At 39.8% G+C, this 25,588-nt stretch overlaps 1 protein-coding gene, 1 non-coding gene and 1 pseudogene across 2 annotated transcripts in view; 1 reads left to right on the forward strand and 2 right to left on the reverse strand.

The window, feature by feature from the left end:
* Positions 1-257: 257 nt before the first annotated feature.
* CUNH18orf63 (chromosome unknown C18orf63 homolog) overlaps positions 258-25,588 on the reverse strand; it is a 37,568-nt gene continuing 12,237 nt past the window's right edge. Inside the window, exons 7-13 of the mRNA XM_021150331.3 lie at positions 22,436-22,545; positions 15,412-15,508; positions 15,233-15,318; positions 13,573-13,756; positions 2,611-3,615; positions 1,625-1,696; positions 258-330 (exon numbers count right to left, since the gene is read on the reverse strand). Of these exons, the coding sequence (XP_021005990.1) occupies positions 1,643-1,696; positions 2,611-3,615; positions 13,573-13,756; positions 15,233-15,318; positions 15,412-15,508; positions 22,436-22,545 (1,536 nt within the window). The 3' untranslated portion in view covers positions 258-330; positions 1,625-1,642. The remainder of the gene's footprint in view (positions 331-1,624; positions 1,697-2,610; positions 3,616-13,572; positions 13,757-15,232; positions 15,319-15,411; positions 15,509-22,435; positions 22,546-25,588) is intronic.
* LOC147000338 (U6 spliceosomal RNA) lies at positions 4,309-4,420 on the forward strand. Its single transcript, XR_015046128.1, has one exon. It is a non-coding gene; the product is annotated as a U6 spliceosomal RNA (small nuclear RNA).
* Positions 20,104-20,165, reverse strand: LOC115029934 (U4 spliceosomal RNA; annotated as a pseudogene).

Below are 25,588 nucleotides of genomic sequence, written 5' to 3' on the forward strand. Positions count from 1 at the left end.
GGTCTACATAGCAAGTTTCAGGTTAGCTGGGGCTACAGAATTAAAGTCTTTCTTTAAAAACAAAGTATCACATAGCACAAATTCGGTAACTTACAACATTCTGTAGAGAACAGTTCACATGACTTATAATACTGAAAGGTTGTAAATGATGTATCTCATCAACCAATAGGGAGCAAGTTAAACATGGTATATCCACATCCAATGAAATACTATGCAAAAATTAAAAGGAGAATTGTTCAGTAAAACAAGAGGTCCCAGAACAGTACACACGGTTGTCTTCTTGGCCACAGACAATGTCTGGAGAAACTTCATCAGTGCTCCTAGTTATCCCTACAAAGAGCAGTTGGAGATGAGTTTTACTCTTTTAGAAACTTATTATTTTATTTTATATGTATGGCTGGTTTGCCTGCATGTATGACTGTGTACCATGTGTAAGCATGATGTCTACAGAGTCCAGAAGATGACATTAGATGCCCTGGAACTGGAGTCATATACACTTGTGAACTACAATATTGGCCCTGAGAACTGAACCTGTGTCTTCTGGAAGAGTAGCCAGTGCTCTTACTTGCTGAGCCACCTCTCCAGTCCCCAAGTTTTCAAATTTGTTTACTTAACTACTCCACATTACTCAAAAGTTTTTACAGAGGTGTCTAGCTGATAACTGGGTGATAGTACTGCCCACAGATCACTATAGAAACTACAATTTTCTCATTATGTTACTCTTCCTAATAGAATGGATTGTTCATTTTGTGTCAGACATTAAGTAATCCAAAATAAGAAAGTAATGTACTTCTAAGACAACATGGAACCTAGAGTAGATTATTTCTAAAAATACAAATTTCCATTTCTAAGGCACATACACTATTTTCCTTCACCACATGAGAACATTAGAATGAAGATGTTTAAAACTACATAAAATACCACACCATAACATAAGTAGGAATAGAATTATGTACCTTTTAGCTAATTCAAAGCATGTTGAAAATTCTACTAGCTATAGGAAGAAATAGCATTTGAAAAAGAAAAAAATGTTTTTCTAGTTGGCTCTTAAAGAATCTGAATGTATGCCAATAGTTTTATGTGAAGAATACTTGTGGATGTTTTAGCAATGTGTTTGTTCTTAGAATAGAACAGATGGCAACAAGGAATAAAATGTTATTTCCAGATGTACAATTTTGTGAACTCAGTGCCAGGGACCCAAAGTGAGAATTAAGTCTGAAGTGTAAGTGTAGCTGGCACTGTGGCATTTTGAGAGTAGACTTTAACTCGATCATCTCTGGGCTTAAGGTCTTTATTCGGGTCATGCTCAAGCATAGAGACATGTTAGTGGGATCATGTTCCTTCCATAGTCACACTGCTGCTGTGGCTGCAGTACTGGTGCTAGATTCCTAGTCTGTGAGACCCCAGAACTAAAGAGAAGAGAGCCTATGTGTGTGTGTGTGTGTGTGTGTGTGTGTGTGTGTGTGTCCTTCCTTAATGCCATTCCTCTTTGGGAATACATAATGTAAAATAGTTGCTTGTACACAGGATGTGATGTTCCTATTTCCTTGCTAATTTCAGCTTAGCTTAAATCTCTGTATAAGTAATTTAAGGAAAGTAAATGTGCTTAAGTCACTGCAGTTACCTGGTGGACAGTCTCTGTTCACACTGCTTCAGGAATGTTGAGGGAAGTCTTGGGTTTTGTTGTCTTAGAAACCTGTATTGAATCGAAGAACACCATTTTGTTACAAACCAACTATATTACTAACAGTTTTGCTTCTTGAGAGAGTTGGTCTCTCTCCTTAAAATTCTTTGGCAATTTCTTACACGTGTGTAATAAATTTTGGTTATTTTCATCCCAGTACTTTTTCAAATCCTCCCTCTTCCACCAAAGCCCTTTAAAACAAGTCCTGCTCCTACCTTGATAGCTTTATTTTGGTGACCAACTGAGTTTAATTTTGTTGACTTCCATGAGCATGGTGGAGAGTTATTGGCAAGTAACTATGGATGGATCATTTATCTGTGACTACACAACTGAAGAAAATGGCGCCTTTCCTCCTAGCAACCATGAGTATGTCAAACCCTCTCACACTGGGTGGGCACTCACGAGTGCTTCCTTGTCTATGCTGAAATGTCTGTGAGCTCAGACTTCTGCATGGAACCATGGCTACAGTGAGTTTGTGGGCGCAGTGGCCATGCCATGTCCAGACACACTGCTTCACAGCACTCGCACCACCCAGCTCTCACATCCTTGCTGCTCCCTTTTCTGCAATGTTTGGTAAACCATGGAGGTTTAGGGTAGAGCAGAGAAGGCTTTCTTAATTACCATGTCTCTATATCCACTTGGGTAAGTTATTTACATGCTTTTTTTAAAAAAATAAATTTATTTGGTTTTTAAAATTTATTTTTATCTTATTTACATTATTTTTTTGCCTGCATGTGTGAGGGAGTGGGATCCCTGGAAAAGAAGTTATAGATGGTTGTGAGCTGCCATGTGGGTGCTGGGAATTGAACCTGGGACCTCTGAAAGAACAGTCAGTACACTTAACTGCTGAGCCATCTTTCCAGCCCCAGACCCTTATTTAAGGTTGTAAAAGTCCAGCCTAGCGTGGATTTTTCCAGATTCTTTACCTGTTTCTTAGAACTAGATTGCCTCTGGTGTGCAGCACTGGAACGACGCTTTGTAGAAGCCCTTGAAGACTGCAGACACAATTCCTGTCTGAGGCTGTGGGCTGCTTTGCTTTCTATTGGGCTGTGCTCAGCTGCATCGGCTTCTGGAACCTGACTCACTAATTGTTGCTGTTGGAGTTGGGAGTCTTCAGTTTCTAATTCTGATTCAAAAATGTGTGGCTGGCTTTGGAGTTTTAGGGACTCGTGGCTTTTCCCCAAAATTTGTGTGATGAATCTGCTTGTTAGATTGTCTTTTCCAGCAATGTGGATGTCAACATCGTTTTTCATCACTGAACTGTTACTTGACGCCTGTGTCACGGCACTAGGAGACAATGGTCTAGCTTCTCTAAGGTACACAGTCTGTCTCGAATCAGAAGAGGGCTGTTCCTTCTTCTGATCATAGAACTCGGTGCCTTTTTCTTGCAGAGGTTTGGAGCCCTTCTGATTTAAGTTCCCAGCAAGTACTCGAATGTTGCTATTTGGTCTTTTCCGAGAGGCTGTGGGTTTGCCCCCCTGAGTAACACTGGTTTCCTGTGCTAATACGGTAGGTTCTGTAACTCCGCTCTGTTTTCTTTTCAAGGTGCTAAGTGCCGAGATGTTTTTGTTCACTTGCTCAGATTTCCTTTTGAAAACTGGTATGAATGCAGGGGCTCTGTTACTTTGTATGCAAAGAGTTCTGCTCCCAACTTGTGTATTTTCTCTGCTGAGATGGGACTCATCCAAATGAAGCTGTGATGCCTTGAGAGGCCAGGAAGGCTTTCGGTCATGGAAAAACCCAGGCTGGTGGCAAGCAGCTGAGAACAAGCCCGACCTCTGCTGGCTGACAGCAGGCTCCACCTTGTGCTCCGTGGCTGTTGACTGTGGCATGACATTTAGAGCTCTGGTGGGTTTCACCAATGTGGCTTGAGTTAGAGAAGCGCGGAAGAGTTTTTTAGTGGTCAGATTGGATGGTTTGACTTTGTTTTCCTGAAAGGACAGAGATTAGGGAAATTTAAAGATGTAATAATAATATAAGTGAAAAGAGAAAAGAAATATAAAGTATTAGAATAAGAATACAAAGTAACACTAAAACACATGGAACAGCTGAGAAAGAAAGTATAACTGAGCCTTCTGGTGTAAGGTGTATATTTCTCTTGGCACATCATAACCTGAAGTCAACCAACTGTAAAGCTTACACACAGCTACCATCTGTGTCTACACTGTTTTCCAGATGTGCTTGGGCAAGCTTCTGGCTCCCAGTGCTTCCCTTCTTATCACTGCTCTAAGCTGTGGCCTCTCCTCTCTTTAAGTCTCATCTCCCACGAACAGGGTGAACAGGGTGCTCTGACACCTTAGTGTCCGTGTCCTCCCTCCCTGAACAGACATTGGCATCTTGAAGTGAAAGAACTATGGCCTTTTACTCTGACCTTTTCTAAAGTTACTAAGAAGTACTTGCTGAAAAAACTCTAGTGAAAGAGTGGATTCATTTACATGAGATCTTTAAGTGAAATTTTTGATTTCAGGCAGAGCTGTGTGTCTTAGGCCTGATTGTTTTCACTGTCTGCTACAGTTTCTGGTGCCTAGCAGTAACTCAGCAAGTTGTCTAACTGACTAGTAGGATACATCAAAGAGAGCCAAGCATGGCCTGTTCTTTGAGTATGTATAAGATTAAATTTTCCCATGCTCACTCTGAGCACACAGACTGACACTGGAACAATACAGAGCAGGCAAGCATTAGATTAGCACCCTGCTCAAGGAGGACAGCCAAATTCATGAAGTGCTCCATATTTAAAACAAAACAAGCAAAAATAAATATAATGTTAGCATTGAACCATTCTAGGTGCATCATGCAGAGGCTTCAAGCATACTTACCACTGAGCTGGGTGCTAGAACTATCACCAGCCCTTTCCTCATCCCACACAAAACTCCAAACCTTTGTACTTTGTAAATCATCCACATTTCTTCTGACTCTGGTACTCTCCTAGCTCCTGCTCTACTTTCTTTTGCTATGTGTCTGCCATTCTAGATGCTTCATATGGGGTTGTACAATGTTTTCTTTAGGGTCAGGCTTATTTCACCTGATAGGCTATTTTCTCAAGATTGAGCTATGTTGTAACACGTATCAGAATTTCCCTTCCTGCGACTGAGTATTCCATTGGCGGTCTATGACAGTATGCTTCTCTGTTCAATTATTCAAAATACGTAGTTTTAGTATTTTGAAATAAATCTACACTGGACTTTAGCTTTTTAGAAAGAACAGTTGTGCCAGTTAATTTGTGTCAACTTGCCACAAGTTAGAATCATTTGGGAATAGAGGATCTTAATTGAGGAACTCCCTCCATCAGACTGGCCCATAAACCTGTGGTGGAGGTATTTTCTGGATTAATCAGTTGTGTGAGGGTCCAGGCCCCTGTGGGTGGTGCCACTGCTGGGCAGGTAGTCTCAGGTTATGTAAGAGAGCAAGCTTAGCAAGCCTGGAGAGCAAGCCAGTGTGTACGATTTCCATGGTCCCTGCCTCTGCTCCGACTTGAATTCCTGTTCTGAGTTTTCTCAATAGTTGCTTATTACTCAGTGGGTCAAACATTCCTCTGCTGCCATGATGCTTTTGTTCATGGCATTTATCAACAGAAGGTAAAATGTAGACCGTATATGTACCTTCTTACCCTTACAGATTAAAAATACGTCACAAGCAAAAATGTAAAAGTTATAGAAATAATATGCAAACCAGAACAGTTAATTTGTCCTTCTTCAACCGAGTTTCAGTTTTTGAAAGAGGCTGAGATAAGTCCAGGAGTTTTGGGATCAGAATTATAATCAGGCACAGAATTATAAGATTGACCCAATTATCTACTCGGCATAACAAGGCACATAAAGATGAAATGGCTTAAAATTAAGAGAAAACGGGACTTCAATATATACACCTTAGGGGAACACAATTCTCATGCTTCTGAAGAATAAAAACGGGAGTACAGACGTTCTTCAGAACAGTCTCTGTACAAGGGAACTAGCACAAAACTAAAAGTTGTCTAATAAAACCTTGCGTAGCATTTTTTGTCAAGACATCAGAAGAGCAAGGACTACCACCGTCATCTCAGGTCAAGAAGGAAGGGCATGGTGGACTGGTGCTGACCCTCTGTTCTACTCTACTCTTCACGTTGGTCTTCTGGAACAAGCCCTTATAAAGCCTGAAATGTCATTTTCTTATTTGCACTTAGAGTGTTGACTTTGTGATTGCCTGCCACACATAATCAACTATTTGGAGACAACACCTGTGTCTGCTTTGCTAAAAAGTTCAACTATAAACCTGTTGACTGAGCTCAGCCACTACCAGGCAGAAACTGCATTGTGCACTCACTCGATTTCTGGGTGTCCAGTGTAGACAGACATATCTGCTCATCTGCTATTGGAGAGTAGCAGATAACAAACCAACATACTTCCCCACAGACTGCTGTCCTTGTATTATACATGCTACGTAAGCACACAGATGCCATCATAAGAAAGATCACTCAAGGGCTGGTGAGATGGCTCAGTGGGTAAGAGCACTGACTGCTCTTCTGAAGGTTCTGAGTTCAAATCCCAGCAACCACATGGTGGCTCACAACCATCTGTAATGAGATCTGATGCCCTCTTCTGGTGCATCTGAAGACAGCTACAGTGTACTTACATATAAATAAATAAATAAATAAATAAATAAATAAATAAATGTTTAAAAAAAAAAAGAGTGAGTTCCAGAACAGTCAGAGCTAGACAGAGAAACCTTATCCAAAAAAAAAAAAAAAAAAAAGAAAGATCACTCAATTTGGTTGAAATTCTACCAAATACCAAAGCTGATGGAGTTACTCTGGAGTGCAAATGTTTTTCCTTTGCCTTGAAAGAAACATATTTAAGAACTAAGTTGAAATTAATTATTAACAATCAAAGAACACTTCCTTTTTAAAGATCATACAGTTTCACAAACTGTATGATTTTTTTAAATTGCACCCACTCATTGAGATACCCAGAGAAAACCTCTAGACAGACGTGGATCAGGACAAATGGCATGCATTCTGAGAGAATGAGTGTCTGTGCCTGAGATACGTTACGTTCACACCAGCTCTTCCTCGCCTGTCTGAGAAGTGCGTGTCTGGTGAGAAGAGTTTCCGGGACACTGTTCTGCTCCCTAGGTTGGCAATGTATTATTCATTGTTTTAATTTTTAAAATACTGTACATAGCCAAAAGGGAGGAAACTTTTAGGTTTATATTCAAAATGTATAGAGAAACAAAAGGGACATATGTGAACAACAGATGAGATCCTAAATAATTCACAGAACTCTTTTTTTTTTTTTTTCTGGTGATAAAAGAAACTTTTTTTTAACATGTAAAATAAAGATATCAATTTAAAATCTTGGTACATTTTATAAAAACAAGAGGTAATGTTGTAATAAAACAGCAGTTAGCCTCAGCTAGCAACAGACTATTTGTTAACCCTGTGCAATAAAAGACTTTGTTCATACTACGCTTACTCAAACATGACTAACAGCTACTACAGACGTTTCAGGAGACTTCACTGGGCTCCTACAGACTTGCTGTTAAAACTGAGACATTCACAATCATAATGTGCCACAAGAACTTGAAAACGTCACTTCTAATAGGAAATAATGTAGTTATCACTCGAATTTGTTTTAGGTATTCAACAGCTGAGTTACAAGGACTGAAAAGTACTCTAAAAGCCCATGTACACTGTTGTTCACACCCTTCTTCAGTACACACTAAACTTATTTGACACATTTCTCTTCATACATAGCAAGCAACAGCACCCAATAAACGCCTGAGAAGAAATGCTGCTGAATTCACGGAATTCTTAGGTGGTCCCCACACTGGAGCTTCGTGAAGCCATGAGCTGACTTGTAAGCACATGCTTTACTGTACACATCATTTGTCTGGGTCATTGGAAGATGAAGCTTGGTTGACCTTTAGTTTCTAGCACTGACATACAATATATAAACTAAAAGTTTTACAGATATAAAATGGTGGCCCACTATTAAGGTAACTGTTAAAAAGAATTTGAGAAGTCTACCATTTACCTGGGCAAGGTGCTTAGATTTTTACTGAGGGAGAAAGTCCTTCTGTTGCATCCAGACATTTGATGTAGGACAATAAGGGACAGACTCTTCTTCCTTCCTGTTAACTGTTAAAATATCCATATCTATCAGTATGCCTCTCTAGATAGACTGAGGCAAAGAGAGATATGCTAAGGCTTAGCAACTCACCACACACACACACACACACACACACACACACACACACACACCACCCCACCACACACACATATACACACTCCCTGTGATTGCTATACCTGGAGATAAACTAATCCAGGGTGTCACAATCTTCTTATGCTTGCAGTAACAGGCAGTGCTGCAAAACATCTGGGGAGGGGAAGGCTGAAAAGCAACCAGAATGACTAACTGAAATTTCACAATTTATTAGAGTCAGGTGTGTTCGTGGCACCACACTTGTCTATCTTGCTTAAGGCAGAGCCCCTGGCTTATACGACATATGGAAGCTGAAAGACGATGTTAGCTTTAAATGACATAACATACAAGGAAGCAAATGCTCAAATCCAAAATGTAGACCATGCTCCTGGGCAAGTGTTCTGTTTCTAGCAAACAACAGCCATAAATAATGCTGTATAATAACACAGATTAGCATATATAATGACCAAATGATCTGAAATGGCCCTGTTTACATTTTAACTTGACAAAACTCTTAAAAAATAAAACTGTGATAAATGAGAGTTGGGGCATGACCTGTGCTTGGTGACACTAAAGAATTATCATTCATTCTGGTGGGTATAGCAATGACATTGGGACATGTAAAAATGCTTTTAAAATGATACATGTAATTGAAGTACATTCTACAGGCTTTACATAAGATGAGACTATGAAGTGTGCAATAAGTAGTCCATACAAAGGCATGACGTAAGTATCTATTTAGCAACTCTTCCTTAGATTGGATTTGGCAAGCAATCGAACTTTAAAGAATGTTATGCCAGCTGGATATGGTGGCACATGCCTTTAAGCAATCCCCGTGCTCAGGAGGTAGGTAAATCTCCGTGAGTTCATGGCCAGCCTAGTCTACATAGTGAGTTCCAGCACAGCCAAATCTGCATAGTGAGACCATGCTCAGAAGAAAAGCAACACAACAGTTATGTAAAGCCAGAGACTATAACACAGGTACCAACTAAGGCATCTGTCCTCTACACTCCCTTTTCAGGAAGTGCCCTTGTCTGTAGCCACAAATGCTCAACTTGAAAACTTTTGCATTTCAGTGGGGTGGTCCTTGACCAAAAATACAGTTCACAGGCTGGCTAGTGACAGGTGATGTGAATGTGTGTGAATGTGACTAGACCTGAAAAGGCGGCCTCAGCTGGGGCTCTCTAGAGAGGTCAGTGGTTAAGAGCACCTGTTGTTCTTGCAGAAGACCCAGCTTCGGGACCCAGCACTCACAAGCCAGCTCACATCCAACAGCAACAAGCATGTACACACACAGGTGCACAGACAGTTACGTAGGCAAAACACACATGCGCACAAAATAAAATGAAAGCTAAAGGAAATGGCATGGGGTGTGGTGCTTGGCCACAGAGCTCAGCACAGGAAGGTCTAATCAGCAGGGCAGAGGGAGCCACTGTCAACAGAAACCAGCTCAAAGGAAAACAGCTGACCCATAGCACAGTCACAGAAAGAGAGGTTGACCCATAGCACAGAGAAATTGTAGCTCTTGGCTTCTGGTAGATTTCCAAATAGAGTTTCCAGTGTTGGTGTGTCCTATAGAGCACAGCAGAGTCCTCCTGGTTATGAGCCCAGTAACAGAGAGGCGCTCTGCACAAGTACAGTATTAGATGTCAGCTATGCTCCAGTACAGAAGGCACTCAGTAGAACTCCAGAAAACTTGATGCCATATAGGAGCTTTTCCACAATATGCTCACAGACTCATGGGGTTTGAAGGGAAGACAATGCTATCCTGGTGCCAGGCTACAGCGCTCTCAGTAGAGAGTGTTGAATAAAATCCAGCAGCCCCACAGTGATTCTTATCATCTAAGGTAACAAGCTGAGCCACATATAATGTACATTGTCAAGTTCAAGTCACCAGGAATATAAGCAATTCCAAATTCTCTATTTTTCTGTTGTTGTTGTTGTTGGTGTTGATGGTGGTAGTGTGTGTGTGTGTGTGTGTGTGTGTGCAGGTTCTTATGGCAGCGCGAGGCATTGGGTCCCTAAAAATGTGCCCTTTAAACTGCTGAAGCATCTCTTCATCCCTAAGAAAGATACTCTTAAGAAGTGAAGGGTTCAAGAGAGAAATCAGTGGAAATCTGAAAATATTTTGAAATAAAAGATAAATAAAAGTTTAAGAAACCATTCATGACATTAAAATTATCAAATGCAAGATATAAATATAAATATAGCATAAGTACAGAACTTTATAATATTATTAATTTTTTTGTTTTTGTTTTTTGAGACAGGGTTTCTCTGTATAGCCCTGGCTGTCCCGGAACTCACTTTGTAAACCAGGTTGGACTCGAACTCAGAAATCTGCCTGCCTCTGCCTCCCTAGTGCTGGGATTAAAGGCGTGCGCCACCACACCCAGCTACTAAAATCTTTTTATGGCTTTTAAATCTTTAAAGCTATTTAAATCTTTTTAAAAGTATATTAGCCAGGTGGTGGTCCGCACGCCTTTAATCCCAGCACTTGGGAGGCAGAGGCAGGCGGATTTCTGAGTTCGAGGCCAGCCTGGACTACAAAGTGAGTTCCAGGACAGCCAGGACTATACAGAGAAACCCTGTCTCAAAAAAAAAAAAAAAACCCAAACAAAAAAAGTATATTGAATACAGAAGAGATGGAAAAGTTCATAGATAAATAAATCTCAATAATATCTGTGGTTACACCTATATACATGTCTCTAAGAGTAGGCATAAGTCAACAAACTGAAATGAGATGTCTACAGAGATTTGTAGATCGGGAGGTGTTACTGTAGGATACTGGGGGAAAGAACTGTCCTTTCACTATCATTGGTTGGACAAACAGATATATACTTAACAAAGAAATCTAATTACCACATCACACTATATACCATATAAATTCCAACTGGATGTTTGTGTGACATCATGGAAAAAACACAAGGTTTTGGAATGCACATGCATTTTTTAAAATGAGACAAAAAAGTATGGCTATCATAAAGAAATACCCTAGTAACTTAGACTATAAATTAAAACTGCTATTACAAAACACCATTAAGAGGAAGAAAGCAGGCTGGAGAGATGGCTCAGCAGTTAAGAGCTCCGACTACTCTTCTGAAGGCTGTGAGTTCAAATCCCAGCAACACCATGATGGCTCACATCCATCCATAATGTTATCTGATGCCATCTTCTGGTGTTTCTGAAGACAGCTGCAGTGTACTTACATATAATAAATAAATAAGAAAGAGAGAGAAAGAAAGCATTTTGCAGAATGGAGGGAGACAAAGTTCTCTACACAGCTGATAAAGAACATTATGTCGGAATACCTATAAATGAAAAAACGGTAGACAAATCCTTCAAAGCAGATATCCAAATAACCAATATACATAATTAATCAAATACATGAAGGTTAAATGCACATGATAATGAGCATGTCTGCCAGAATTGCTGAGGTAGAGATTGACAATACTACATATGAACAGGGGCAAGGAGCAACAGCAAGAGGTTCACAAGACACTGCAACCACTTTGGCAGGTGCCTGTCATGTGTCCTAAACTTGGCATAAAATACTGATTCTCCATGTATGGGATTCATGTCCACAGGCCTAGAGGATGTGCACTGGGACACTGCCCACCACATTATTGCAGTTAGCACTCAAACAATCTAGCTGTCAAGCAGCAACATTCTGGGTGAATACACCAACTATGGCATCATTATGTAACTACATGGGAATGAAACTGTGACCACAGCTTAGAGGATCAGCATGAATGAGCGTCACAAAGTCTATTCTAAAGCAAAGAGTCAGACACAGAAACACAAACACAATGCTTTCATTTGCATAAAGTTCAAAACTGGGCATAACTAAAACCTAGGTTTTTTTTCTTTTTTATTAGATATTTTCTTCATTTACATTTCAAATGCTTCCTCTTTCCTAGTTTCCTCTCTGAAAGTCCCCTATACCCTCCCATGCCCCACCCCTGCTCCCCAACCTGCCCACTCCTGCTTCCTGACCCTGGCATTCCCTATATTGGGGCATATAATCTTTGCAAGACCAAGGGTCTCCCCTCCCATTGATGGCTGACTAGGCCATCCTCTGCTACATATGCAGCTAGAGACATGAACTCTGGGGGTACTGGTTAGTTCATGTTGTTGCTCCTCCTATATGGTTGCAGACCCCTTCAGATCCTTGGGTGCTTTCTCTAGCTCCTTCATTGGGGGCCCAATGTTCCATCCAATAGATGATGTGAGCATCCACTTCTGTATTTGCCATGCATTGGCATAGCCTCACAAGAGACAGCTATATCAGGGTCATGTCAGCAAAATCTTGTTGGCATATATGCAATAGTGTCTGGGTTTGGTGGTTGTTTATGGGATGGATCAGTCTCTGGATTAAAACCTAGTTTTTAACGCTGTATACTTAGTAAAGACCAAGAACACTTCCCAGGACATGCCATGCTACCTTTCTGAATACAGTTGGGGGTTATAATAGGGAGAGTGAGAGCAGGATGCTGCATTGGATTGCATGAATAATTACACAACATGCTGTATGTGTAGACACAAGGGGTTGTGTCTAGGCTCACTGCTTTGTTATGCCATGTTTGGTTGATAACGCTAGGAAGCCTACTCTTCCCTGAAGGAAAACAGAAGGAGTGTGTCTGGGGGATGCTTGGGATGTATTATACAAGATCACCCCACCCCACCCCCAAAGCCAGATTCTAAAACTCTGTTCCCCTAAGAATTTCCAGCCCTAGCAAACATAAAAACTCAGAATCTGATTTCAAGTTGTGTCTTCTTCCCCATTTCCACTAAATCTAGGGTACAGAAAACAAAACAAACAAACAAACAAACAAACCAAACAGCCATTTCTTCTTTCACTTCTCTATCTGCAGGGAGCCAGATATGCTGGTTAACTGAAGCCAGTCCAGAGGCAACCACTGGTGAGTGCTTTTTTTCCTGCTGTGGGTTTCAGAGAAGTCCTCTCCTGTACTGGGGCATATAAAGTTTGCATATCCAATGGGCCTCTCTTTCCAGTGATGGCTGACTAGGCCATCTTTTGATACATATGCAGCTAGAGTCAAGAGCTCTGGGGTACTGGTTAGTTCATAATGTTGTTCCCCCTATAGGGTTGCAGATCCCTTTAGCTCCTTGGGTACTTTCTCTAGCTCCTCCATTGGGGGCCCTGTGTTCCATCCAATAGCTGACTGTGAGCATCCACTTCTCTGTTTGCTAGGCCCTATATGCCCCAGTACAGGGGAATGCCAGGGCCAAAAAAAATTGGAATGGGTGGGTAGGGAAGTGGGGGGAAGGGTATGGGGGACTTTTGGGATAGCATTGGAAATGTAATTGAGGAAAATATGTAATAAAAAATTTTAAAAAATAAAATTGAATATGAAAAAAAAAGAAGTCCTCTCCTGACTCCACCTAGTGGGTAGCAGGCGCCCAACAGCTACTGCTAAGGCCTGTACCCATAGTTCATCTGTCCAGCCGAACACTTAACAAAACTCTTTTTAACCTCCAATAGCCCTGCTCATGCGTATCTACATATGTATGGAACATATCTGAAACTACTGTGCACTGTATGAAACACAATAATGTCACATGGTAGGGCAAACAGGTAAGTACCAGTAACAACAGACAGCACCTGTGAGATGCTAGGCTGAGGAGGGCTCATGAGAATTCAAGAGACCCAAAAAGGGGTGATTAGTGTGCCCCACTGGAAGCTCGCCTTACCTGCAGAAGTGGTCTGGTTAGCTCCTGTGTGTAATAGCATGGCTTATTTGTCATCTTTATGGGAAATCCACATAAATGTGGCAGTTTCGATTTTAAATCTGAAAGGAAGCTTTTCAAAACACCATCCAAATCCACTCTTGGGAAGAACTGAATGGGCTGACTTCTGATGCAGCTGAGAGGGTACCTGAGCACAGTTAAAGAACAACGTGACGTTTTCTTGTCTACAAGACACAGCAGTTATCACTTTTAGAAAGGCGGTAATGTGGTCAGGATGGATAAACAGTTTCTGTTTTTATACTATAGTCTACAGATGCCAAAGCCAAAAGGTTTTCATTCTATTTTAAGTTTATTTTTATTAACAAATTTGTGTGTGTGTGTGTAAAATGTAGTAGGCCTTTATATGGCACAATCATGGTGAATCATTGTGTCCTCATTTCGTAAATAGAAATGTAAGTAGAGTAGATTACAATGCTCCACAAGAGATTCTAACGAATGTGCCATCACCTGTACTGAGTATAAAGACAAAATAGTGGACAACAATCTGCTCCTGGCTTCAAAAACAAGGAAAAACTTGGCACCGAGAAGAAACATCACCAATTATTTTCAAACTTCAAAAGCAGTCCTTCAAGGACAGTCTCTTTTCCACCGAGAAATCTAACCACTTGGAATAGTGTTGGCGCCTAATGAAAGGCAATTGCTGGCTGGTGCCAACTGTTGGCTTAATGTGATTGTCTGGGTTAGGAAAGAGCACAGGGAGAACACGCTGGCTCTTCTGTTTCTAAATCCCAGAGTGGTGACCGCCGTGCTAAGTGAGGTTTAAGAGCTCCACTGACACACTTGTGTCCTGTGTCTGTGTATATTTTTAAGGCAATGTTAAGAAAGCCATTTTCCTAAGTTAGTGAAGTCTAAGTTAGCCCTTCAATAACATCCAAATGACACTGGGGGGAGCTCTTGGCTAAGGAGAAACCCATGACTGGTTTCTTACATTCTATTAAGAACTAAGTGTGCACACTTTTTTTTTTTTTTTTCTATTCTGAATTTTCTTTTCTGGTCTAAGGTTTTTCTTTGCAATAGTCTTTATGAAAAATTCCTTATAGCCTTGAATGGTCGTAATTCCAGCGCTGAGGAAGCTGAGGCAGAAGGATGGCCAGTTCAAGGATAGCATGGGTTACCTTCTCAACCCCCTTCCTGACACCAACATGGTTTCATATTAGAAACAATTAAGCTATGCTGTGTCTTTTATTGAAAGATGAGAGAGCCAGAATGCAGCTCAGCCATAGAGTGAACGCCTATCTTGCAGCAAGTCCTGGATTCAATCCTATCCTTGGCATAAACTGGACATGTGGTATATGTCTATAATAACAGCACTTGAAAAGTACAGACAGGAACATCCAAAATTCAATAATAGTCTGAGATATATCTAACAAGTTCCCAGCCAGGCTAAATGAGACCCAGGTCCAAAACAAAACAAAAACACCCAAAAGAAACAGCACAAAACTTCTTATTAATTATACCCTCTAAGCTAAACTAAGCACAGCTGTGCAGAAAAGGTGTCTCCATTAAATAGTGAGAGCATGCTAATGACAGCATGAGCCATGGCCAAGGCCTGGCTCATCAGGCAGACAGAAAGTATCTGCTATCACTAGTGCACAAAGGATACGTGAAGGTCCTTTTGTTAATCATTTTGAAGTAGACGCTGCAGTATATTTTCATATCTCCACGGTCTTCTGGAAGTTTATAGCCATACTATAAATTAAGCACACAATGTAAGTCATTTTGGAGGAGGCTATTCTTAGGTTACATGGCAAGAAAAGAGATGAAATGACAGTTGCTTCCTACCAGGTCATCCCAGTGCCTCTGGAAATCTTCGAAGGAATGAAGGGGACAATCAGGGGGTGCAGTATGAAGAATATTTATTATCTGCCCCATTTTCATACTATGAAAATTGAAATTTGATACATTACATCAATGCTTAAATACAATCCAATGTTACTTGATAAGTTGTGATTTACAAAGTATTCCAAAAGACCTAGCAAATATATTACTCTCCAAATATAAACAACAGACTAATCGCTTTTACCTAGTTCAAAATACAGTTGCATTAAACCTTTTATCTTACAATGTATATTTTAAGATATAGCTAGCATGGTTTGAAATACAAATAAGCTGTGGAATCCAATAATCAAATTAACATATACTCTAGTTCACATATGTACATGTTTTGAAGTTAAAATACTTAAAATCTATTTGTAGAGATTTCCAAGAACAGTCTTTGATACTAAGTGTAAAGTGTTGTATAATGGATGTTTTAACTTATTCTTTATGTCTGAGATTATCATTAATAAGCACTTCTTGAATCTAGTCCAAAGCTCCAGTCTACCCTTTGTAACTGCAATTATACTGTTTTTGAGTTCAATTTGACAGATACTACATATAAGATGACATGAATTTGTCTAATTTATTTTACTTAATATAACTTGTTCCAGGTTTATTATCCATACTGTCACATATGATAGGATTGCCTTCTTTGTTAAGGCTGAATTTTGCTACATTGTTATACAAACCACATCTTCTTCTATTTCACCTATATGGACACTTAGGTTGTATCCACATTTCAGCTACAGTGAATGGAGCTGCAAGGAATGTGAGAATGCAGAAATATCTGACATACTGATTATATTTCCTTTGGATATATATCATATAGCTATTATTAGGATTAAAGATCATATGGTAATTACCTTTTAAAAATTCCTTTTACCTTTGTGAGAAATTCCCATAGTGTTTTATACACTATTTGTACTAATTTACATTCTCATGAACAGCATGCTGGCATTCCCTATACATATCATATCTATATTATTTCTTTCATTTTTTTTAACTTTAAGGATTTCCTACCTAGCCACATTGCATTTCTGTCCTTTCTACCCTATCTCTGCCCCTCCCTCAACTCCCTTATCCTCTCAACCCTCCCTGATCTCTTCTCTATTTGTTATGTGTGTGTGTGTGTGTGTGTGTGTGTATTTAAAGATTTTATCACCTACTGAATCCAATTAATACCGTATTTATTTGCATATGTTTACTGCTGATGCTTTAGAACTAAAAAACAAAACAAAATAAAAACCTCCAAAACTGGTTCTCCCTCCCTCCGCAGGCCTTTACTGCCTACAGCCTTGCATATAGAAGTGGGACCTCGGGAAGTTTTCTTCCAGTCCACACTGGTGTGTTGACTGGTGTGGTCCTTACAGGCTTTGTACAGGCAACCACAGCGTTGAGAGTTCTTGGGTGCAGCGCTGATGTGCAGAAGAACTCCCAGTCCTCCGTTTCTAACAGTCTTTCCACCCAAATTTCCATGATGTTCCCTGAGCCATGAAGGTGTTGTGTTACAGGTTTCCCTTTGGTGGCTGGGGATGCAAGTCCCTTATTCTCTGTGTTTTGATTGGATTATGGATCTACTGGTCTCTGATGCAGAAAGAAGCTGCAGTTATTATCTCTGGGCATAAGGATGAGTATGCAGAAGACAATTAGAAGCTTTATTGCTTTAACAATGTGGGTCCCTTCCAGCTATAGATTCTTGGGTAAATTTACAGTACCAGGCAGGAGTTACCTCCAGTTCTGATAGTTGCAGTTCTAATTAGACATTGTTTGGTTGCCTTCAGGATACAAGTGCCACTATGGCACTGATGCCTTGCAAGCCCTGTGATTACTGTGATTCTGAGGCTTTACCGTTGGGTAGGACTCTTGATAACTTTTCTCCTTAGGCATCTGGCATAGCACCTTCTAACACATGGCAACTCCTTCAGGGAGTCCTTCTGCAGCCAGGAGCAATGGACTCCCGGGTCACTCAAGAGAAGTAGCTCCTGCCTGACACGGAGGCTTAGTTAGTCTAAATCTCCTGGGGGGGGGGAGCATTACACTGCTCTGTGGGGTAACTGCATCAGGACATATTCTCTCCATCTCTCTCTATATCATATGTAGAATACACACACACACTCACACACATATAATAGGAGTGGCACTATTAGGAGCTGTGTGCTAGTTGGAGGAAGTGTGTCACTGTAGGGGTGGGCTTTGAGACAGTTCTTTCCTGGAAGCCATTAGATCAACATATAGAACTCTCAGCTCCTCCTGCACCATTCCTGCCTGGACACTGCCATGCTTCCTGCCTTGATGATAATGGACTGAACCTCTGGACCTGTTGCTCAGCCCAAATGAAATGTTGTCCTATATAAGAGTTGCCTTAGTCTGGGTGTCTTTTCACAGCAATGGAAACCCTAAGACAGACAGACAGACAGACAACATAAGCTTTTAGTTTTATAAATTCCCATTTGTCAATTGTTAGAACTAATTCCTGGACCAATGGAGCCCTAGTAAAAATGTCATTCCCTACATCTGCACCTTGTAGGGTACAGCCTGTTTTCTACTAGCAATTGCAAACTTTCAAGTTTCTCATTGGAATCTTTGATATATGTAGAGTTAATTTTGTGCATGATCATAGAAGTGAATCTAGCATCCTTCTACCTGTGTATACCCAGTTTCCTCAGCACCATTTGTGGAGAATGCTGTCTTTCCTTCAATGTGTATTTTGGCATATGATCGAATATCAGGTGGCTCCCACTATGCACATTTGAGCCTGGGTCTTCTGTTCCATTCCATTGATCTACATTTCTATTTTTGTGCCAGTACCATACTGCTTATATTACTATTGGTGTATACTATAACTTTAAATCTTGTATGGTAAGCCCTCCATTATTTTTTAAATACAGGATTGCTGTCATCATCCACAGCTTTTTGTACTTTCATATGAAATTCAGAGTTTTTGTGTCTGTATGCCATATAAAGTTTAATTGAGATTGTATGGAATCTGTAAACTGCAGGTGGGATAATTATTTTCACAGAATTAATCCTATTAATCCACGAATATGGGAGGTCTTTCCATTTTTCTAGTGATTTCCTCCATTTATTTATTGAGAAATTTAAAGTTTTCATTGTAGAGATCTTTTACTTTCTTGGTTAGGTTTATTCTGCTCTTTCCCCATTGTGTTTGTTTGTTTTGAATATACTGTCAATGGGCATGTTTCTGTTGTCTTTCTCAGCACATTTGCTATTGGTATGTAGAAAGATGTTAACTTTTGTAAGTTAATTTTATATCCTGCCACTTGCTGAAAGTGTTGATCATTTTTAATTTTCTGATGCAGTATTTAAGATCTCTTATGTATAATATCATACCATCTATAAATAGGGATACTTTAACTTCTTATTTGTATCCCTTTAGTTTCCTTCTCTTGTTTTAATACTCTAGCTAGGGCTTCACGTACTATATTGAAAAGAAACAGCAATAGAGCACATCACTCTCATTTTTCTATTTTAATGTGGCTGCTTTCAATTTTTGTCAATGTTGGCTAGTGGGTGTGTCATTAGATAGCTGTTATGTTGAAGTGTGCTTTTCAAGTTCTACTCTCTTTAGGACTTTTCTCATGAAGGGATGTTGGCATTTGTCAACATCCCTTTCTATATCTGTTGATATTTTTCTTTTTAATAATGCCATTGATAACAGATATGAGGTGATGTCTCTTGACTTTACTTTGGATTCCTCTGTTATTATTGCTGAAGTTTATTTTCATGCATTTATTGGCCACCTGGATATCTTTTTTCCTCTCTATTTAAGTTGGGTGTAGTGGCTCCTGCTTTTAGTTCCAGCACTCAAGAGACAAAGGGAAGGTGAAATTCAGGTCTAATAGCAAGTTCCAGAACAGCCAGGCCTGTGCAGTGAGATCCTGTCTTAAAAGAGAAGAAGAAATGTCTATTTCTTTGTTCATTTGAAAACCAAGTTGTTTTGTGTTACTGAATTGAGTTTTTCTATGTCTGCCTTAATGTAGATGGAGTGTTTGCTCAGTCTTAAATTTAATTAACACTGTGACCATTTTAAGATGTAATTAGCTTGAAAAGGTTCTGCTCACAATGAGTATATTGATATAATTATCTCAGGTGTGGGTTCCTTATAAAATAGTAATTTTTGCTGTTTTGTGTGTCTTTCTGATCCTCTCTTTGCCTGTTCACTGGGGAATGACGATGATGAAGAAACTCTTATACTTAATGTGCTGGCAATTGGATCTCAGACTTTCCCTCAGACTTTTATGGGAAATGTTTGCATTGCTTATAAATTATCCAGTACCTGGCATTCTATTCTAGAAGCATAAAATATTCTAAAAGAAACATGGTTTAGAACTATTTTTGCCTCCTTCATGGGTGATCTTCATTCTTTTGACTGTTTTCTTAGGTTTGCAAAAGCTTTTTAGTTTGATGCAGTTCTACTAATCCATTTCTACTTTTGTAGTACAACGTTGTGGACAATATACAAAAACTCATCCTCATATCAAAGTCACAAAGTTTTTCTGTTCAGCAATATATTATTAAAGTTTTGTACAAAGTGAGAAATAAGGATCTAATTTAATTCTTCTACTTGTAGATATACAGTTTTCCCAGCACCACTTTTGGAAAAGACAACCTTCTCTTTTTGTCTTCATGGAAGTGTTTAGCAATAATCGTACCTCAGATAAACCTCATTGGCTACAATACTGCCACTGCGCAAAGCTTTCATGGAAGTGTTAATGAAAATCCATTGATCATAACTACCTACCTACAAACATGCTGTTTGTTCTTTAAGTCTATATGCCTGTGTATATGCCAGCATCAAATGGTTTTAATTACTGCAAGTTTGTAGGATAGTTTAAAATCAGAGTGTGATGCTTCTCAGATTGCTTCAGCTCCTTGGGGCCTTTTATTTCTACATGAGATTATTTTTTTCCCTCGTTCTTGAAGAATCACATGCTTTGGTTGTGATTCTTGGTGGCAATTACCTAACATCTATAGATTACTTCTGGTATTGTGGATGGTTTTACAATTCTAATTCTTCTAATCCACAACTGAGTTCTCATTCCAATTATTTGTGTCTTTGTCAATTCCTTTTAGAAATGTTGTGTAATTTTAACTTTCCCCTCTTTGGTGAGAGTCATTCTACAGTTTCCTTTGGGTAGATATTGTGAATGAGATTGTTACTGTGTTAAAGCATAGAGATGCTGCTGGGTTTTCCTATTGTTCTGGTGTTTAGAGACACGGTCTTGCGATGTAATCCAGATTTGTCTTACTTACCTTAACTTCCCACATTCTGGAATAACAAGTGTGCACCACAGATACTATGAGTATTTACAAGTTGATTCTGTAGCGCGCATCTTTTAAAATCCACTTCCTAGTTCTAGGTTTTGATGGGATCCTTATGGATTTCTATTTGTAGCATCAAGTTGTCGGTAAACAGAAACGGTCACCTTCTTCCTCTCCAATTGCAATGCCTTTAATCTTCTTCTCTTTCTTACTGCACAGGCTAGGACTTCTAATACTATGTTGAATAGAAGCTTTAAAAGTGAAATGCTAGCCGGGCATGGTGGCGCATGCCTTTAATCCCAGCACTCGGGAGGCAGAGGCAGGCGGATTTCTGAGTTCGAGGCCAGCCTGGTCTACGAAGTGAGTGCCAGGACAGCCAGGGCTACACAGAGAAACCCTGTCTCGAAAAACCAAAAAAAAAAAAAAAAAAAAAAAGTGAAATGCTTGTCTTGTTCATGATCTTAACTGCCGTCAACCTCTTACCATCAAGAATGACCTTACTGTGAGCTTACTATGTATGATCTTCACTTGTTTTAAATCTTAATAACTGAAATGGTGAGGAAACACTGAGCTGAACTGCTGCAAACAATGTGCCAATTACAAATACACACAAAACTGAATTACAAAATGCTTCCACCAGTGAGAGTCTGTGAAGAAGTAAATGAGTCAGAATCAGGCCCTTGCCCTCAATCGTTTACCATGGGTAAGCTCTTAATTCTCCCGAGCAAGTTAAAGATTTTTTAATGTTTTTTTGTCTCAGAAATAATTCACTTTTTTTCTAATGATAAGACAAAAAAATCTGTTTACATTTAACTATGATAAATCATTATTAGGTAGAAAATCATAAATTTTGATATTAAGACTATTATGATATTGAGAAATTTGGTAATTTTAGCATTATTAAAAGATCTAATAGAAATGTAAATGCAAAAAAATTATTTTAGTAATTCAAAGGGGGGCCAGTTATGGCTTCTGTTTACATAACAAACCCGCTCAAGTACTTTTTACTTTTGCTCTTTATGTAGATAAATGTTTTGCTTACACACATGTATGTGCACCCATGTGTGGCTGCTCAGGAGGCCAGAAGATGCCAGGTCCTCTGGAAGCACGTGGGTGATGAGAACTGACCTAAGGTCTCTGTAAGAGCAGCAAGTGTCCTTCATTAGTGACCTATCTCTCCAGACTTGCTCCAGTACTTTATAGTGTTATGATTATGGTTTTAAAGTTCAAAGTAGTTAATAGTTTTGCATAAAGTATTAAGGAAGCAAAATTATAGAACATTATTATATTCTGAACCCACTCTTGATGGTTAATCTTTATTTTTAACTCAACTGAATTGAGAACTACCTGGGAGATGGCTGAGGAACACTTCCTGGTGTCTCTGTGAGAAAAACTCTAGAAAGGATTACCTGAAGATTTGCCTTTAGTGTGGGTATCACATTCTCATGGCCTGGTAACCCAGACAGAATAAAAGGGGAGATATGAAGCCTGCCAAGCCTTAGCCTTCTCCATTTTCTGCTTCTTGGCCTTTGATGACATAAACTACGCTGTCTCATCGTGACTTCCATAACATAATACTTTGAACCAACTAAAACTGTAAGCCCAAAGAAACCTTCCCTCCCTTAAGTGTATCCCTAAGATATTATGGTTACAGTGGTGAAAGGTGGCCATCATACCAGCGCCACATCACTACCTTAGATCTTACCTGGGCAAAATGTAGCACCAGTTGCTTAAAATGGAATGTCTCTCAATGACAGCATTCTGGTTGGCATGAAAATCCTCTATAATACGCTGAGAAATACCAAACTCCTGTAGCTTTTAATTGAAAAAGAAACATTAAAACAATACAAACTGACAGTGGTTTAGAAATGTTTTAGAGATTTACTTTTTTCCTGAACCATGTATATATCCACTTTTCATGAGGTAATCAGGGTTCCAACATATCCTACTTCTCCCCAGCACAGTACACCAAATAGGTTAGATTATGCTTTTCTGTTCATCTTCCAAACCCTAAGTTGTATCTTATGCTAGATCCAATCAATTTTATTATGTTAAGTTATAGAAGTCAAATCTGTCTAAAGGATTTGTATTTCTGTGAATATGTTTATATATGTGGAGATGTGTGAATGTGTGAGAGAAGTCCAGAGGACAACCTTGGGAATGTATTTCTTTTTCTTTTTCTTTTTCTTTTTCTTTTTCTTTTTCTTTTTCTTTTTCTTTTTCTTTTTCTTTTTCTTTTTCTTTCTCTTTTTCGCCAGCCAGAAAGGCTGAGAGATCTACTGCTTATCCCTGTTACTTCAGTGCTAGCATTACAAATATGCACCAAAATGCCAACTTTTTAAAAAATGTGTATGTATGTAGAGGAGTTGAGGGTGTAGATGTTCTACAGCTGGGATTGTAGATGACTGTGAACAACCTGATATGAATCCTGAGAACCAAATTCAGTTTTCCAGAAAAGCAACAAATTCATTTAGCTTCTGAGCCATCACATTTAGCCTCGAGAGGTAAATATTTTGATGTGATATACTGTGCTTGAGAAGTCTGTTCCTAAGCTATGCTATGAGAAAATAAAAGGAAGAAGGATAGTAGGAAGAAAGAAATAATAAATAAAGATGGCCAGGGCAGAAGTGTCCCCATACACTGTACCAGGTAGAATGACTGGCTTGAGAGAAAACAGAATCTGAAATGCAATTCTAAAGTCAGGCAATAAAGTAAAAGGCTTAGAATGTGTGGGTTCTCACATATATCTACTTACATAGCTTGAGTCATACCAACACTATTCAGAGGCTCAAGCCACACTCGTCCTTATCAACGTAGATCACTCTGAACACTAAGAAGTTCCAACTATTAATATATATCTAAGGAGAATACTAACCCTTGTATTTATCACTTCAGAAAAAGTATCCCTATGCAACTAAAGCCAAACCCATGAGAAGATAACCCATAAGGAAATATTTCTTCTACCTTATAACAACAATCTAAAGAATCTGAGTTTAGTTTTCTAAGCAATGTTGAGATTTTACAGATAATTTGGGTTGGGGAAGCTTTGGTTTAGAAATAGGAATCTATTGACAAGACTGGAAACTAGGCCTATATGCAGATTAGTTAAAAGGCTGAGGCAAAAGAATAGGTCCAAATCAGAATACTGGTCACTGCAGAAACCAAGGCAGGTAACAGATTAGAGAGTAGAAGTGAAAAGAGAAGTACCACAGTAACAAGGAAGTCCATATGGAGGAGAAGAAACTCACTGTCTTTACTTACTGTCCTCTGATGGCAAAACAGCAAATACAGAGGAAGAAGAGATCTGCTGGGGTTGGTGGCACACACCCACTTTTAGGTGTCATCAAATCTGGTGTGTGGTGGTTTAAATGACAATGTCCCATAAGCTCAGCTGTTTGACTACTTGGTCACCAGCTGGTGATGCTACCTGGGTAGGTTTAGGGGATGTGGCTTTGCTGGAGGAATTAGGTCACTGAGGGTCATCTTTGAGGTTTCAAGGAGTCTTACCATTTCCAGTTTGCTCTCTTTGCTGTACTTGTGGTTCAATATGTGAACTCTAAGTTTTCTGCCTGCCACTGGCTAGCTCTACTGCAGAAAGCAGATAAAGACTGGAGTGAATGTGTGTTGATAACCCAAGCACTGTCATGTCAAGGACTCTAAGGCATCAGACATAGGGAGTAGCTAACCTTTGCTGGATGAAGCTCAGAGGCATGGCAAAGCCTTCATCTGGTCCAAGTACAAGTATTTACGAACAATTGACCAGTGTATGAAGAAACTATCAAGCACAGCTTTCTCCTCCAGGATGAGAGTAGCCTGAAACTGCTCTTACCGAGAGAGACCTCCTACTGAGATTAACTAAAACTGCCCCCTTGTACAGCTGCATGCCAGAGACCCACCATGGACGGGCTAGTTTTGTGTCAACTTGACACAGGCTGGAGTTATCACAGAGAAAGGAGCTTCAGTTGAGGAAATGCCTCCATGAGATCCAGCTGTAAGGCATTTTATCAATTAGTGATCAAGGGTGGGAGGGCCCCTTGTGGGTGGTGCCATCCCTGGGCTGGTAGTCTTGGGTTCTGTAAGAGAGCAAGCTGAGCAAGCTAGGGGAAGCAAGCCAGTAAGTAACATCCCTCCATGGTCTCTGCATCAGCTCCTGCTTCCTGACCTGCTTGAGTTCCAGTCCTGACTTCCTTTGGTGATCAACAGCAGCATGGAAGTGTAAGCCGAATAAACCCTTTCCTCCCCAACTGCTTCTTGGTCATGATGTTTGTGCAGGAATAGAAACCCTGACTAAGACACACCACCTTGACACAGATGTATAGAGTAAATGCTCTTTGTTTCCAGGTTCCTGCTACAGTTGGTGCCCTCCATTAGACTGAGTACAGCCCATCTGACTCCACCTGTCTTTTCTGTGCACGTGTCTGTGTTTGCTCTTTCTTCTTTCATCATCTCAGTTAGGTCAGTTCCTGAAGCTGTGCAGTGTGCTGTGCTTTGCTCTACGATTGTGGACTCTAACCTTTTGGAACCATAAGCCCAAATACACTCTTTTGTAAGATGCCTTGGTCAAGGTGTTGTATCACAGCAACAGAAAAGTAAGTGATGCAGTGTGTCATCAAGAGAAAGGGTCGAAAAGGACACAGTCACAACTACACAAGAACATGTAAAAGATAACTCGTGTTTAGGCTGAAATGAAACCTAGAAAACAGTGATATACAAGTGGCAAAAGATAGAGAAAAGCCATGTATCAAGAGGACTGGACTTTGGAGAAAGCAGTTTCAGAAACCAAGGAAAGAGATGAGGCTTTAAGAACTAAATGGTACAAAATAGTGTACACGTTTCGATGACATCAAAGTCAAATTTG

This window comes from Mus caroli, unplaced genomic scaffold, assembly GCF_978045245.1.
Source record: "Mus caroli unplaced genomic scaffold, Mus_caroli_1 scaffold_19, whole genome shotgun sequence".
Classification (NCBI taxonomy): Eukaryota; Metazoa; Chordata; class Mammalia; order Rodentia; family Muridae; genus Mus; species Mus caroli.